At 37.8% G+C, this 17,944-nt stretch overlaps 1 protein-coding gene and 1 long non-coding RNA gene across 2 annotated transcripts in view; one reads left to right on the plus strand and one right to left on the minus strand.

Annotated features, from left to right (window-relative positions):
• Positions 1–7,138: 7,138 nt before the first annotated feature.
• Positions 7,139–17,944, minus strand: part of BMP5 (bone morphogenetic protein 5) — a 66,296-nt gene continuing 55,490 nt past the window's right edge. The window contains exon 7 of the mRNA XM_083827707.1: positions 7,139–7,222. Coding sequence (XP_083683833.1) covers positions 7,154–7,222 — 69 coding nt within the window. The 3' untranslated portion in view covers positions 7,139–7,153. The remainder of the gene's footprint in view (positions 7,223–17,944) is intronic.
• On the plus strand, positions 10,823–17,840 carry LOC310895976. The gene is made up of 2 exons (XR_014581085.1): positions 10,823–13,175; positions 15,801–17,840. It is a non-coding gene; the product is annotated as an uncharacterized lncRNA (long non-coding RNA).

Raw genomic sequence — 17,944 nt, forward strand, 5'->3', positions numbered from 1 at the left:
ATCTGAGGAAAACATTTCTTTTGATCCCTTGGATGTGCTTTCTTGCACATTTGAAAATGGAAAGAAAGTTAGACAAGGGAAAAAGTCTAGAATTTCATTCCCTGCACTGTTTCTCCATAGCCTAGCAATTATTCAGGAGATAAATGACTGGATTCTAATAGATACAGCAAAACAGGTTTCCATGATTATTGGTGAATGAACTACAGTTATGAAATAGTTTTGCCACTGCTTTTGACTAAACCTCTGCCAAACAGGTAGTTGTTTATCATAAGAATCTGCAATGAGCATTTCATGTTTATTCAAAACTCATTTATATTGATTTCATATCAGTAGAACTCATTCTGGCTCATGGCATTTTTCCTGATTTAAACCCGTACAGATCTGAACAGAATCTGACAGTGAAGAGAACTAAGGTCCTACTGATACTGGAACTCATAGCTGTTGAACAGAAAAGCTTTTATGCATGTGTCAGTGTTATTGAAAAATGTGTTATGTCACAATGCTTAGTGCATAAATCTTAGTTCAGTCTTGGTTTTCTCTAAGAGATCCTGATGTTTTCTCCCACATAATTTCTTCAGCTTTTCTTTTTTCCTCTTTGCTCAAACACTTTGTATATTTGTGTTTAACACTGAATAACTTTTAACAGAGAAAAACTATTTCCACATATAAATTGATTTTAGGAACCAAAAATATGCGAAAGCTACTTCACGGATTTCTGGCCTTGTATCAGGAAACTGTGGAGAAGTAAACATTACATCTCATCTACTGACCATGAGGTCATGGTACACTCAGTTATGAAAAGTCATTTATAAACTACTACCTTTGTGGTTTGGGGGAGGGGGATGGTTTTTGTTTTGTACCTTGAAAATCCTTAACCCTAAGGATTCACTCTTATGGGAATAAATCTGTAAGTTAGGTTAGCCTAGGACTGGATGCTGTTGTTAGAAGCAGGGTGTCATTATTTAAAAAAAAAAAAAAAAGCAGCCACACTGGACAGGAGGAACAAGTTATTTGCACTGTAGCAAGAAATCCTCAGATCAAGCAGCCCCTTTCAAAGTGTGATTGTGGAATGTAGCAGCTGCTCAAGATTCTGCTAACTTGTGGGAGATTCATGACCAGTAGATTAATTTGCTTTTCACCAATTATAATTTATCTTACATCAGGACTGTTTACATTTTCTCTGTCATCTACATGCATTAGCACCAGGTTAATGTGCAAACCGTGTATTAAATTATGTCCTGTATAAATCTTTCCTGCTAAATAGCAGAGTCCTTGTCCTTACTTCCTGAGAATAACCTTTGATCTCCACATCAACAACGAAAATAATTACCATCTCTGCCCAACCCAGGACAAGTCATTTCACTCCTAAATAGCTGCACAGCTGGAGACAGATGTGTGCCTCTCCCTGGATAGACCCTGCAGGGTCTTCCACAAGGCTTTATATCATACTTGTCATTCGTTTATCAGTGTCCAAATGTTGTACACTAGAAATGTGTGTAAAACATTCTCAGAATTTCAAACAATAACAAATCAGAATGGGGGAGGGGGAAGAAAAGGCTGCAGGAAAAAATAGAAGTCTCCCAGCTGTGCAAACCTAAGTAGTTGTATTAACAGCAAATGAATTCTGAAAGTTGCCTTCTGCCATCTCCAGCAAAAGTTGATTCAGGGAATGCAGTATTGATTTTCAAATCCAGTGCCAGACTAATGAAAAAATGTTTAAAACCTACCTTAGCATGTACAAAGACATCCAGACTATGGAATTCTATTCAGAGAAATAATGCATTTTTTTTTCAGGAACCTGATATTTCTGTGTGCTGTGGAGCACAGAGTATTTCTAATATCTTTTTTTTTTTTTTTCAGCTAAAGAAGATTTTTCTCTCAAGTGTATATCTCATGTTGGATTCTGTTTTCCCCTTAATTTTATGACTATGTCTCTTTTAAGCCAAAATAATTTTCTATCTTTATTTTTTTCTTAATCATATGAAAGATTGTATCATTTCTGCTACATTATAAAAAAGAATATTGAAGAATGATATGATTAAGGGAAATGATGTATTTCTAATATTTTTTATGATACAATAAACAGAAAGAATTTAAAGGAGAACAGAGATGGAGAAGATAAATTAAAAATATTTTTAACATTACCTCATGAAATTCAATATCACAAGCTTATCTCAATCAATTATATGGCTACTGATAAACAGGTTATTACAGTTAAGCTTAATTTAAAAAGTTTTGTGTCTTAGGAGGAATATAAAAACCTTCAAAGCCAATTTAATGAGACAACTCTTATTGAAAATTTTCAAGAATCCTCTGAGATCAAACTTCATATGAGTTTGATCCAATATGGTAAATGCAACTCAAAAGGAAAAAGATGATGTTAAGCAGTCTGAATAATAATCTTAAATATATTTTATTTTTTGAGTTGGGAAATCAGTAGGATTCAAGCAGAAAGTATCAATCACATCTAAATAAGAGAAGAATTGTCTAATTAGGTTTATATTTTTCCCTCCTTTGCAGCCACTTACTTTGTTATCAGTCATCCCTGGTCTCTGCAGGAAGCAGGGACAGCCCTGGATGACTGCTCCATTGCTCACTACCACAACCCTTTTCACCTGAGAGCAGCACCTCTTCCAGCTCTCTTATTTCAAAACATCAAGGTGAAGTCAAGTGGGAGAACAGTCTTGAGGCAAAAAATATGAAACTGCCTGTTGTCTAATGGCCATGTTCACTTGATCACTCTTGTACTTTGCTATTTGAGAATTCAGGACAGCCTCTCTGGCTGAAGAAAAGATCTCATCCTCGCTGAATGCTCTTTTTGGTCCTGTGGCTCTATTTATCTTCTACTGTCAGTGGAAACACGTCCGTACTAATGAACAAAATGGGCCATGGCTCATCTTGTGCCTCAAAGGACAAATGGTATGGCATAGTGCACACCTATAGAGCCAAGTTGCTCTCCAGTCTTCCTATGAAGACAGCCTTATCCATATCACCTCCTGGGAGCAGTCTCCCAGCCCACAACATCCCTGAATTGAGATGAGGCATAAGAGAGTGTCAACTAGCATGAGCCAAAACTATGCCCAGAGTGAACAACAGTAATTATTTACCAGCAGTTCAAAGACGGACAACAGGATGGACATGGAAACAGGACTGACCCATGCCCTGGCCTTGTTTAATTTAAGTGGAGACGTTTAAGTGTAGGCTAAAATTGCCATCCTGACTCATGAGGTGTGTTTCAAATGTACAGAGGAAGCAAATGCTCAAATTTCTGTGGGCATTTGTGTATCTGCTGTGCATGGTCTTACTGTTTTATTAGTTATACACAATTCTTTAGCAGTGGAATCACAAAAAAAAATACTTCTCTTCATTCACATGAAAAACAAGTTTGTAACTGGCAATCATAGAACAGAACTAAAGCTAACAATGCAAGACAAGGAGAAAAAGCTACTGTACTTCAAAGCTATTTGCTGAAATTCAGTTGTATAAGCAATCCCGTTCTTTTCTGCAGTGAGATCTCGCAAAATAGTGAGCTGTGTCTGATGAAAATTAGATCAGCTACTATGTGAAGATCTCATATTACATTCACCAGAGAAACGCAGTAGGCTTTCTTGGTCTACATCTCTTTAACATTTCTGTGAATGGGAGGCTTCACAGTGACCACAGCGTTCAGAGTCCAGATAACATATCCTGAAGCAACTGGGGAGTATCACATTCTATATAAAACATTTTTCAGCTAATACAGCAAGCAGTGATACTTTCAAAAGCTTCTAAGTGACTTAAAAGCGTAAGTCCCCTTTTCAGCTGGGACCCTGCTTTGTATCAGGTACAGTCATCAAAAAGCTGAGCACCATGACCCCAGTGCTTTACATACCTCGCCATCCCCAGGAGTGCTCTGCAGGAGTTAAGTCTCTCTCTCTGGGGTCCAGAAGCTGAATGGAGAACTCACTAAGCTAATGAGCACATGGTGCTAAAGCAATTTTGGAAGATTTGCTGAAGCCTGTAGTGCATGAAGAAGGCCCCATGTAGCTGGAATTCATGCCATGAATTCCTTTGAAAGCTAATATTTTTGCAGTCTTAGGCATAAAACTCAATATCAGTGGTAAAAGGTAATCATGTCAGCATTCCCTTTACCTAAAAAGCTGAGTGTTAGAGACCAAGTTGCGGTAATTTGGGGTTCACAGCAGCGTGAGGGGATTTGATCCCACATTTCCCTCATGAATTCTTCAATCATTAAGGTAACAGCCCTCATAATTATAAGCATATTTTTAGTCCTGCAATGAGATTTAATGCTCTCCCTAAAGAAGAACAATTCTGTCAGGCAATATTAGGGCTACTTTGTTCCAAAACATCCATCAGAATTGAAAGCCACCCTGCAGATACCCAGGTAAGGCATATGTAACTGAGAATGGCAGTTGCATACCACATACCTGGCAGGGTGGAGAAGATGAGGAGGACCTGCAGGAATAATCCATGGGTGGAGAATGACAGTAGTTCCCTATGCTCCCATAGGATGGAGCGGGCTGGGCTGGGTGCTCAGCTAGATCCCAGGAAGATCTGGCAGTGTTGGCTTCAGATCTTGAGTCACCTGCTACCACAGAGACAATTCTGGATGTGCAGCAGCTCACGTGATACAGTCAGGTGATTTGGCTTCCAAATGAACTTAAATTGCTCATTAAAAAAATTAAGGACAGATTAAAAAATAAAGGTGCAAATCTCTCAAAGTTAAAGTAAACTTCACAAACACTGTGTTACTGAAGGGTGGGGAACCCATCTTTACTCCTGTGGTATTTTTGTGTGGCTTAATCCAGCATGCTCTGAAGCTGAGTTTCCACATCAGCTGAGCCAGCCAACAGTCCCTCTCACTCATGCTCCCACCCTTTCTGCTACACTGACTTCAGCATTTGACAAGCATTGCACTGAACCCGGTCAATGTGCTGGGAAAACAACAGCCTTTGTTTCACATTAATTTTGTGCTGGATTTGCCTGCTGAAATGACTCAGCTGGAGATGCCCAAACAAACTGAAGGGAGAGCTCAGGACTCTGGCATCCAGCATTTAAATCAGGTTACGCTTGCACAGCAACCCAGTGAGCCTGCCAATGAAACAGGTAGGGATTACCTGGGCTTTGTTGTAAAGGTAAGGTGTCTAGCTACTAATCAAGTGCAGCCAGTCCTAGAACTCTCAAAGGGAAATATTCAAGCATTTTTAGAGTACTTCACTGGAAGGAATTTGAGTTTAGGCAATTTGACAATTTGATGATGCATAAGTTGACATTCTTTTTTTTTTTTAATTTTTGTTTGGGTGAAAATATTTATTCTAGCAATAAAATAGCGTTTGGATTCCTAGATCAATTTGACATTTTTAACTCCTGGTATCAAAGCTACTTTTAAAAATGTGCTGGAAGTCCCTAATTTGTGTAAGTGTCTTTGAGAATTTTAGCCATTATGATCCCAAACTATTCAAGGATAACTGTAAATGCTGTAATAACTTCTGTGTTTTACAAGTCTGTAGTAGGCTTTTCAAGCAAACATTACATATGATAAGTACACATTACTATATTAACACCTTTATAGTCCAACTCTGTCAAAGGCAAACAAGAGTTGGACGTAGAGAGAATCTGCATTTAAATAACAATTGATTAACTGTAGTGCTTAACAACAAGATATGAAGGAAATTGCTGATGACTTAAGGAGATTCTCTAATTTTTTTTCCCATTAGTCAGACTCCTGACTCCAATTGCAGTATGTACTAAGTAAGCAGAAGTACCATATGAAGTAGTACTCAGCTTGAGCTTCCTTGGAAGATTGATTATCATTATGATTGTCACAGTTGCTCTCAGAACGGTCTCTCCTAGTATCTATTGTTAGTTATGTGTTTGAAAATGATGTTTCTGTGAATAATAAATTTTAATTTATATTCATTATAATGCTTACTTTATTACCTTACTTTTACACAAACTTACTTCCTGCTGCTTAAGAAAGAATTTATAAAAAAACAATCCATAACATCTTACTATCCATGAGGGACTTTAATCCAAATCTTGAAATTTCTTTCACTTCCTGAGATCCTCCTTGCGAACAGGCCCCAAGAAGGATCCAACAATCCCAGCAGAGTCTGCCATTCTCATATTTCTACTTATTCTTCATACTTTCATGAATAAGTTTAAAATGAAAGTACAGCAGTCACAGCACAAATGTGGTAACTGAAAAGACAGTAGATGATCATATCTTTATGCATTTTCACACATTGTAATTCATTATCAATCATATTTTTCTGTGGCTGTCTGAGCTCTAAGAATTGACAAATACTCTAAATAGCAGGTAAAAACAAACATAAGAGGAGTGATTTTACCTACTTTACCTACTCAAAATCTATTTCAATGGCAGTAAAACAGAAAAAAAAATCAGGGGAGCTAGAAAGGGAAAGGAGTTTATACTGCGATTCTAATCAGATTTTCGTCAACTAGTAAAATTGTTACAAGTGCTTTTTATCAAACAACAAGAGTAAGTCTAGAAATTACAGAAATTCAAGCTTTTCAATTGCATGTAGAACCCATGGGACTAAAATCTGGGCTTTTTGTATCTTTCCATTATTTGTCACTGAGATGTATGCTGGTTGTTGGGTGAATTCCAGATCCAGGTTTCCTTTGTTTGTGCACAGTGCTGTCACAGAGTGCCGTGACATGGGAAAGCTCCATTTCTCGTTGCTGCAGATGTGTCAACTCTCCAGGTGATATCAATCAAATATAATAAAGCTACTCCAAAAAGCACCAGCTGCAGATCTAGCCCAAGGACTGAAGCTTTGAGCCTTATGCACGACATCTCAAAGCAAAGTCATATGTGATGGTAACAAAACACAGCCCAAGCAGTATTGTTTTCATGCAAAAAACACTGCTGCTCTTTGACAGTGTGAATTGGGACTGATCCATGCAGACCAAACACCCATGCTCAGCAACTGCAAAGTAAGAGCAAAACTTGTCTGAAGAAGGATGTAAGAGGACTACGCCATGCTCTACTTTCTGTGCCATCCTTCATGGAGCAGTCTAGTACTCTGCACACACTATCTGGAAGAAGCCACAAATCAGCCAAGCACAGGTTCATACTTCAGAGAGACCTAGCTCTTTGCAACTGACTTTTACCTGTCATCCAGAGAACTCAGAAAGTCAACTGCAGAATGTATAGCTTGGGATTTTCACATTGTGTTCTGGCCTTTCCAGTGGTATTCTGCATAAACCAATTCATTGCAGTCAACAGCACATCACTTGTTTGAAATAGATTAAATGAAAAAAAGGCTAAAATTCCATTCAAAGGCCAATCTGTGTTCCAGAAGGAGATATTTTCCTTATTTATACATGCAAATAAAGCACTTAAAACAAAAAACATCAGAGAGAAAGACACATATGTGCAAATAGTTGGAGAATATGTGCTAACAAATAGAGAACTAAAACCATTTTCACAGCAATAGCAGGTGAAGAGGAAAATGAAAAATGGCAGATGAGGTAGCAATGCTCAGAAGGTTAAAATTAGTAAAGGGAGAATTATAACTTTTTAGAACTTGTCATATATCTCATGGCTTGAAATAATACAAATATAGAAATAGGTTTTCATAAAGATTCTGTGGTATGTTATGAAGCGCTGATCTAAAAGAACAGATGGTGCTGTAGAGAAATGGAGATCCACATTACCTCTCTGCATACAATAAGAAGAGATGTGGAATTTCCTCAGCTTCACACTCTTGACCTTTGCACTGTCCCCAAAACGCCTTTTATGCCTTACCTTTTATTTTTACAGAGCTTAGCTAGAACAGCGATTTGAAGGAAATGGGAGACAGATTTGTGGACTGGGTGATGGAGGACAGTGATTATAGAAAAGACACAGAGAGATTGATATGAAAAGCAGGCAGGCAGCCAAGATTGCCTTCAAGATTTGCATCTTAACGGGTAGCATGAGGAGAGAGATGTGGTAAGGAACAAGAAACTGGTTAGGCAAATAATTGGTCAAACAGACCTTAGTATGGATGCTGGTGATTTGTGATCACCAGGTCAACAAGGATTGATGTGTACTAGTGCAGTGGATGGAGGAGCCAATTGGAGACCTTGATGATGGTTTTCACTTGGTTTCCAAGTGGTTTCACTTAGAAGCGCTTAGATATCAAGGGGAGCTTGCATGATAGATTTCTGAATGTAGAGACATTAAATATACATTACAGTTCACCAGTATAAACAGGGTTAGAGACTGAAAAGTTAAGAAGAGAAATATGAAAAAACAAAATGTTTCTTGGGGTGTCTCTGTTGTTCCTTAAGGGCTCTTGGTCCCTTGGGATGTTCAGCATCTACCATTTGTTCAGGAGATGAAACAAAAATGTATAGCCAGAAATCAAAACAAGATCTAAACCCATCTGGGGATATCACCTCACCAGTATTTTAACTGAACGCACAGTCTTCTTGCTCCAAACTATTTTGAGATAGTTATCCACTTTCTCATGACCTTTGAGATGAGGTCTATAGTTCCATCTACCTTTTTTTTTTTTTTTTTTTAATCTGAAAATAAATGTAGGGTTGGGAGTAGCAAGTATTCTGATCCAGCAAGTTCACTATGATTTTGGACATATGCTTCCAAAGTTAAAAAATGGAGATGACACTGAGTGTGCTAAAACTGAAGCATAAAACCTGAACCCTTTGGTTTCTAGTGACACCAATAGATGTCCTAAAGGAGCTATACAGTAAAGAATGTTACCATAACCACCTGTACTTCTCTCTGGCTTATTCACTCATAGATTAATGTCATCAGGGAAATAAAGATCAACACAACTGACAAGTATATTTAAGCACTGATTTCAGTTCTCTCTTGCCCTACTTGTAGATGGCAGGAGCGAACTGTGTACACCTTGCTTGAGCATGTACGCCCCTGGAAAGATTTCTGTAATGCAATGAATCATCCCACTATGTCACTAATTACAGAAACCTCCTCTCAGTTCCAGTGAGCCATCAGCTCTATACGTTATGTTTCTCAGTCTTCTTCACAATATGTCAAATATTCAGAGAACAAGAACATCAGTGTTTTAGAGACTGGAGGAAGTCACTTCAAAGGAAGTGATACAAATAAATAAATAAATAAATAGATAGATAGCCTGAGCAAATAACCACCTTCGATAGTCACTAAAGAAGTTCTTTAGGGTGGAACAAACTATAACATTGAAATCAAGTGAGCACATCAGAATATAGGGAAGGAAGAGCCTCGATAAATAAGGTATAATTTTCTAATAAAGTACTATATCACATGGTGTGTATATGCAAATAACTTACATGACTACTGATATATCTGAGTCCTTCATTATCACTAAAGAATTTATCCTCTTAATTCACCTGTGATATTAATAAATGCTTCTATTATTGTATTACAAATGAGAACAGAATAAGGTGCCTAAGTCCTACCAAGGCAAACCTATCTTTGAAAATTTTCACCTATCACAAAAAGAAGCATATGGTAGACTAGAATTAGGAAACAAACCAACATTCAATGCCCGAAGTAGCACTATTTCTGTTCTGCTCTACAAATTTCAATCTCAGAATGTTTCACAAAAACTAATTTATTTCATTTGTCTTTTATAAATGCATCATCAAGACATGCAAATATGGAATTTTTGATTTCCAAAGTTTCATAGTGAATCAGAGACAGAAGCAAGGAAACAATCCAGAGATTAAGAACCCTTCTCTTTTTCTCATATAAATGAAGCCCAAGACTCTGGGCTTATAATCTTGAAACTGTATCTTAAGTTTTAGTAATAACTTATATGATATGAACTAAACATGTGACCTCAAACATCAATCCTCAGCCTTTCCAAAATTAATTGACTAAATAGTTTTTATAGACAGTCACTGCTGTTTTGTTTTTGTTTTTTTTCTTTACCAGCCAGACAAAAATGGGGAGAAAGGATCCTTATGTACTAGAACACAGCCAAGGGTTAAATAAAGTAGGTACAATATGAAAACTGTACAAATGAAGGGGCTCCTTTAGGAAAATATCTCCATTTGTATTGATTTGAATATTTACAAAGATTTACATCTTTGTGCTTAACAAGGCGAAGGTTAAATAAGGCTACTTTGAGTTATATTAAGACTTTACTAACTGGACTGCATGTATACTGTAATAGACCTTTTTAAAAAAAGAAAATATCTACCATACAATCTTGACCTTGGAAGAGGTTGAGAAGACAAGTGCTGTCAGTGGCTCCTATTCCTACAGATCTTAGCCAGCATCAAAAATATCAGCAGAACATTTTCTATTTTCATTTAATTCTCTCTGCATTTTCATTGGAATTGTGTGTACATTTCAATATCAGGCTGCCAAAGTGAAGAAATTCTCAGCTCTGTGCAGATGAGTGTATGGCTAAGTGTCTAATGTAGTTAACCACTTCACTGCATCTTCGAAGCAATGCATGAGACAGGGGAGCTATCAGTTTTTGCAAAAGTAGGACCCTCAGAGATGCAACGAATCAAAGATAAAAGTACTCCTGACAGGACAATAGTCAGAAGATGGTGCTATTATAACAGAACTTCTAAGACAGCTGGGGTCCTACATGAAATCAAAGATTACAAGACAGGCTCAAGAGAAAGGAAGCCATAAGTGAAAAATAGCAACTTGATTTCAAAGCAAGTTGATGCTCAGCATCTCTCTGAATACTCTTTACAGAAAGGTACTCACTGAATTAGAGATCCTTTGATTTTTTGCCTTGGCTTGCTTGCACTGTTCACACCAAAGAGGAAACACATCCACATACCAAAGAGGAAAAACATACACATTAAATTGCCATTCACAAACTTTTGCAAAACTGTTTGGATCTTATCAGCTCTCTTCAGAGACCCACAGATGATTAGGAACATTTTCATATATTTCTACACCATGTAGTGTACCTCCATGTCAAGATGTAGGTTCTGACTGACATGCTGTTAGTATTGCAAACAATCTGGAAACGTGCAATAACACATCTGCACGGCTTCTGGAATAGGGTTAGCTCAAGTATCTGCATAAAACTGCTGGATTCTGTCACATAAAAATAGCCTTAGAAACACTTCCTTTTCTCTTTTTAAGGGAAAAAAATGGAAGTTGCCCAAATTTTCATTGACAGAATACCAACTTTTCTGCAGTGTGAAAAGACTGAAGCATGACTGTGAAAGAGAAAAGGCTGATATTGGTGAGAAAATGAGCAAACAAGACTGTAATTACCAAAGCATCTGTTTGCATGTAAATGAGTGTGGTAATTACACAGATAGAAAGTGGATCTTTAGAAATGCATGAAATTAGAGTAGTTCACAGGAAGTTAGTTGCAGCAATTCATATGATGAGTGAGAGGGATTCTGCAGGCTTTGGGCAATCATGAAAACAAGATTATAGAGAAAAATACAGAACCATTAAGAAAGAAAAAAAAAACACCTATATAAATGTGGTTTGCAATCTGATGGAGTTCTGATTCTTGGTAGAAAACTACTGTGTCATTTTTAATATCTAGAATGCAAAAGACATATATTTATATCATGAAAATCTACCTGGGCACAAGTGTCCTCCTCATGACCCAGCTATGTCAATGGAAATACCATTCCTGGCTGCCCTTCTGGAGGTATTGGTATTAGTATACTTAGTAACCTTCTAGTGAAACAGTCTGTTCAACAACAACAACAAAGCAAAACAAAAAAATCAGCAGAAGAAAAGATCCCATTTGTGAGCTAAAATAGCATGACTAGCTTCATAGGATAGGGTAGAAGCCAGGGCAGAAGCCATCTGCACTGCCATTGTTGCACTCAGACAAGAATATTAGTGCTGATCTTAGTTACAGCCTCATTTTAGAAGACAGAGCTACAATGAAGGCTTTCAGGGAACCTACACACCTGCAATCAGCTATGAACATATGCAGAGCTGTTCCTACTGCCTTGTAACCAAGGATTTTAAGGAGAGGGATATCATAGCTGTGTATTATATTTAGTTACTTAAATTAAAAAAAAAAAAAAAGGAAATATATGCATGTAATCTGATTCTTGCCTTGACAGTTATTACCTGACTTATTGGCTTATTTCTTATAGGTTTTTCAACAGCAGAGTTCAGTTTAGGGGAAAGATACAGAGGAGTGAAAGGAAAACATGGTAAGAAGCATTTAGCAATACTACTTAGTTATTCTACAGTAAATTCAGAGGAAGACAATCTCTTCTACTGTAGTTTGTATTTACATCATGGGAAAAGCTAAGAGAATGGCAAAAAACTTAGAGACACTTGGTGGAAATGGGGTGTAACATGATTGAAGAGAGGGGTCAAATTCTTTCCTGCCAAAGATGAGGAAACCTCTGTGAAAATGTCAGTGAAGCTTCACTGAGTAACACTAGTACAGCTTTTAGCCAGTATGTGAATTTTACAATGAATATTTTTCTGTTGTTGAAATAGAGGCATATCTTTAAGCACTTTTCTGATAAAATGCTGACATTTTCAGTGTGCTTGACCGTGCATGGTTCTGCCAGACACCTCTCCCATTTGCCTGCAGTGGACATGAAGATGCAGATCTCCTGGACAGCCCCCACATCTGGACTGTGTCAGAGAAGGGAACCCTGCAGCTTCCAGGCTGCTTTCCATGAACCTGGGAACCCGCAGTCCCCAGCAGTCCTGGCTCCTCGTCAGGGTACGTCGGCACCCCGCCACCCCAGCCCTTGCCAAGCTGCCAGGGCTTCTGCAAGATGTGGACATAGCCCTGGGTCCTCTGCTCCCACCAACCTGGGTTTGGATGCTTTCGATCTTAAATGTTGTTGTGATCTTTTTTTTTTCTTTTTTTTTCTTTTTTTTTTCTTTTTTTTTTCTAACTAATGCAAGTTTGGGAATTTCAGTTCAATTCTGAACTGAGCGTTTTTTTCCCCCAGAATTGTACGTTATGACTTTCAGCCAGTTTTTGCTGTGGATAGATGATAGGAAAGAGCAAAAGCATAGTGGCTTGGTTATAAGGAGAAGAAAACTGAGAATTAAGCAGTTAAATTGTATTCTGGCTCAAGTAAAGTTCTCATTACCTCACTGTCCAATACAGATAAACAGTAAGAATCAGAAATATGTTCATGAGGATTTCAAGGCCACTGCTAATTTTCGTGGATTTATATCAGTGTATCTGAGAGTAACTATCTGGTCCTTGGATATACGTCCTGAGGTAAGCAACATAGATCCTGCTAATTAACTCTAATTTTGTCTGAATTAATAGATTTCAAAACATGAAATTTGACCAGGGTCAGTAGCTTGCTTCCTTAATTCAAGTTTTTTACTAGCTATATCGACATAGTTAAATTTTCTTGGGAAATGCACAAATACTTTTCAAAGGAAGGTTTCATGGAACTCTATGTACTTACCTACACATCTTTATCCACAAGAATTTATAACATTATATCAAATCAAGAAAATCCCAGACAAGTGAGAAAAAGGAAAAGAAAAGTTAGCAAAAAGGTTTCTCAAAGTTTTACATCCCAATTAAACAAGTAACTGGCTTGGCAGGTCTTGTCTTTGTTCCATCCCTGCAGCACAGTGTAGGAAAGAGCATTCCCTGTGGGAGTTGTTAGTCTTGAATAGCAAAACAGATAACGTGGAGAAGGCTGAAAAGAGTTGTTTCAGAGCTTAAGGAAGAAACACTCATTTTGAAAAGGAATCCCGGTAGTGGGTATATAATTGGCCCAAATAAAAGGGAACACACTTTCTTGTGGCAAGTAATTCAAGACAGCTCAGCAACCAAGATAATCAGACATGAAAAGCATTGTTTATCAATTAGATCAATTAAGGAATTTTGATGTATGTGCCATGTTTCTCCACCTTGTCTTGTCTAACTTTTGGTCTCTGAGCAGCTGAGTAGCTCTAGGCTTGAGACCAGATTTCTCCTTTGCGGAAGGACTTCTTGGGGGCAGAGAAAAAGCCCTCTCCAAGTTTTCTCCTTACAGCTTAGTTGAAGATCTTTCTCATTTTTATAAATGTTTCTATTCACAAGTCAGTTGGAGACCCAGAAGAGACCAGAACAAGTTAGACAGACAAGGTCCTGTTTCCATATCTCTGCTTCAATTCCACTCTCTCGAAGAACTGTTCCCTGGAAAATATGTTGCTTTCCAGCCAACATCTGCCCTGAGATCCCCTGCTACAGAGATTTTAACATAGTCTTAACTCATTGATGAACATCTCACTGAGCAGAAGAAGTGTGTAAGGAGGAAAAGGGACGGAGGGAGGAATCACTGCCTTCAACTCCACTGGTACAGATTTACAACTTTGTTGAAAAGGTGCTCCAAGATCTGATTCAAAGAGATCTTGGTTAATCCCATAGAAATAGCTTCAAAATATAACCACCCACACACAGAAAGGTAGAGTCTGCACCTTGCACATGCCCAGATTTTATCAGTCACTGCCTGGATTTTCACCAAAAAAAATAATCATGAAACTTGAAAAGTACTTGGTAAATGCAATTATAGGTCCAGGTAAAGCCCTAAGATTGCCGATAATCAGTAAGAGATATGAGCTGCAGTGATGGGACTCTGAAGTGTATCTGTCACTCCACAAACAGTGTGGGATAAGTGTTAGAGCATGGGATGCTGGAGATCTCATCTCCCCTGTACTGCTTCTCTCCTGCTCTAATCTTAGGCAAATGTCTCGACCTTTCTGTACCTGTAAGGTGGCAATAATAATAACACATACTTCTTTTATAAAGCATTGACATCTGCTAAAGCAATGAAAATATCTTCATTCCTATTAATAATAATAATTGATGGTGCCCATCTGGCAGCAAAAACATGCAGGAACAGAACACAAAGCATTTAGCTGGAAACGTAGCAGTCAGGAGAAATGGCTGTGTCATGTGTTGTAAATATGGAAAACAGAATGCAAAAGGCCCATTTAATTCATATGAGATTCCTGATCCCTCATGTACCACGTTTGGTGATGATTTATTTGAATTAAGATGGCAAGAAAATCTCCTCTTGCTGGTTTTTGTTGGATTTTTAGTTTAGTTTTCTTTTGTTTTTAATCAAGCTCTTGCTCAAGCCATGTGAGTAAGTATCCAGTAACACATTGTAAATCACAGTTTGCAAGTTCCCTGACTGCAGATGAGATAGTAAAAGATAATGCTGTATAATTCACATGTGGCTTGTTCGTCATTCAAGCACCACATGTCAGATTCTCCCAATGCACAGCCGAATGTGTGAGCAGAAAAGTTGGTAGAGATTGCAAAGAACATAATTTAAAAGTCTTGGTTATTAGAAACCTCTGCTTATTCCTGAAACAATTCAGAATCTTATGAGTACAAGCCTAAGAACTTTTTAAAACTACCTTAAGAGTCATCTTTGAGTCAATTTGCCATGCAGGCATTGCAAGGCAATAAAAAAATAAATGGAACAGAAAAAATATGCAGTCAGCAATTGAGACAACATTTACCAGGTAAAATGGATGAGAAAAAATTGATTCCAAAATGGTAGTGTCTGACAGCATGATAAAAAATAGGAATTTTAAAACAATATAATGGTGTTTGAAAAGTGTCATGGGTTGCCATTTCCTGCAGTTGCTCAGAAAAGGTCTATAGCGCAGCCACTGTTGTAAACCCAGTTTGTAGTCTTTGCTCAGAAATTGATGAATTGTAACCCAAAACTGCAATTCCTCTATATTGTCCATAATGAAAGCCTCAGTACCAGTGTCTACGGTATAGATGTAACAAATAGCACTCAGCTATGTAGAATTTAATACAATGAGGTCGTGAATTGTCTAACATTTGGCTCCTATCATAATATGAATGCTAACTATTGTTTTACAGTCCTACAGGTACCAGCATTCAAAATAAACAGCTGCGCAGTCCTGTGCAGCTATGAAGGACTGGTTTCTTAGTCCTGAAGATAGCTGAACTTCTCATATGGTTCCTTTTATATTAACTACCTAGTCACTCAATACAAATGCAAATGTATCTAAAAACCTAAACAGGCCACTGCAGAAGGAAGAGTCACACAGTTGGAAAGGACTTGTCAGTCAGGATAAACTTTCAACAAGAACAAGGAATGATCATCCTTCTTGCTTGAAGACATCCATGCCAACGTTTGTCTGAGAAATCTCTAGTTGTTTCATAGTGATTGGATGCACTGCTATGTTGTCAGCTACCAGCCAGCTTTATATGAATTTATTTTTTGGCTAAAAAAAAGGGGCTAATGCAAACTGAAAGAAGCGTGTTCTTGACTATCAGTAAACCTCTCCCACCTGTTTCCTAATTAATGAAACATTTAAACCTTTGGCCAATTTCAGGAAAACTTGACCCTATAAATACTTTGTAGAAATGGACTTCCAGAAAAAGAAGAGGTGCCCATCAGGTTCCAAACTAGAGGAAGCCTGTTAATGTGGCTAGCACATCAGAGAATTTGCAAATGCTCTACACTTCAGTCAGTCAGAGCTCACCTTGCCATCATTGCACTCACAGGACTTTATCAACATCACAGTCACAGGACTATGTGCTTTTAAAGGAAGATTAAATAATTCTTGCTGGAATACTGCACGTTTCAGCTCTGACTACCACAGGATGAATACTTCTGAGCCATAGAAATGGTCACTGGTAGCATACTGCAAACATTTGATTTTGGTCAAGAATGTATAGTAATAATGTTAACATTATGAGTAAATCGAAGATTTAGAAGCTCTGACCCATAATGAAACAATAATTTTCAGAGTCATAGAATCGTTTAGGTTGGAAAAGACCTCTAAGATCATCAAGTCCAACCATTAACCACAGACTGCCAAGTCTACCACTAAACCATGTCCCTAAGCACAACATCTACACGTTTTTTTAATACCTCCAGGGATGGTGACTCAACCGTTTCCCTAGGCAGACTGTTCCAATGCTTCACAACCCTTTCAGTGAAGAAATTTTTCCTAATATCCAACATAAACCTCCCCTGATGCAACTTGAGGCCATTTCCTCTTGTCCAGTTCCTTGTTCCTGGGGAGAAGAGACCGACTCCCACCCCACTACAAACTCTTTTGAGGTAGCTGTAAAGAGTGATGAAATCTCCCCTGAGCCTCCTTTTCTCCAAGCTAAACAACCCCAGTTCCTGCAGCCGCTCCTCATAAGTCTTGTTCTCTAGACCATTCACTAGCTTCATTGCACTCCAGCACTTCGATGTCCTTCTTGTAGTGAGGGGCCCAAAACTGAACACGGTACTCGAGGTGCAGCCTCACCAGAGACGAGTACGGAGGGACAATCACTTCCCTAGTCCTGCTGGCCACACTCTTTCTTATATGAGCCAGGATGCTGCTGGCCTTCTTGGCCACTTGTGCACACTGCTGGCTCGTTTTCCTTTTTCTTTTTCTTTTGCTCTTTAAACTCTTTCCATTGTTAAGGATGCATAAAACTTAAACAACTTTAAAAAGGATAAAATTCTCATGTCTCCTAAATGATAATGGAATGAACTTAGCAACTAACTATATAAATAAATACAGATTATATATATATATAATTCAATACAGTTACATGCATATTGTTATATACATATTTATATATATTATGTTTAAATATATATAAAGCAAAAGCTAATTGATACAACCTAATAAACAAAAAGCCCTATACTAGGTACTCTTGTAGAAGGGATTAACTGAACAAGTTTTCATGAAAACACACACACAACCTTGTTCAGAGCATGGTGAAGGTGGTGCCACTATCCTTTCTTTCAAACAGAGGAATGATCAGTTAGGTATTTAAGGAAATCTTAAAGAATATTTCTGCTTTCTAGTATATTTTGAGCAGAATGTGAGCAGTTTGGAGGTATGATCTGGAAGTGTAATATTTATTTAAAAATTAGATGTTTCAATGAGCTGCAACTTAAGACAAAAAAAAAAGTGATTTTGCAAACTATCTTCATTAAAAAATGAACTGCAACAAAATCTATGCATAACTATTGGCAATCTCTTGCTTTTACC

Source organism: Anser anser, assembly GCF_964211835.1.
Source record: "Anser anser genome assembly, chromosome: 3".
NCBI lineage: Eukaryota > Metazoa > Chordata > Aves > Anseriformes > Anatidae > Anser > Anser anser.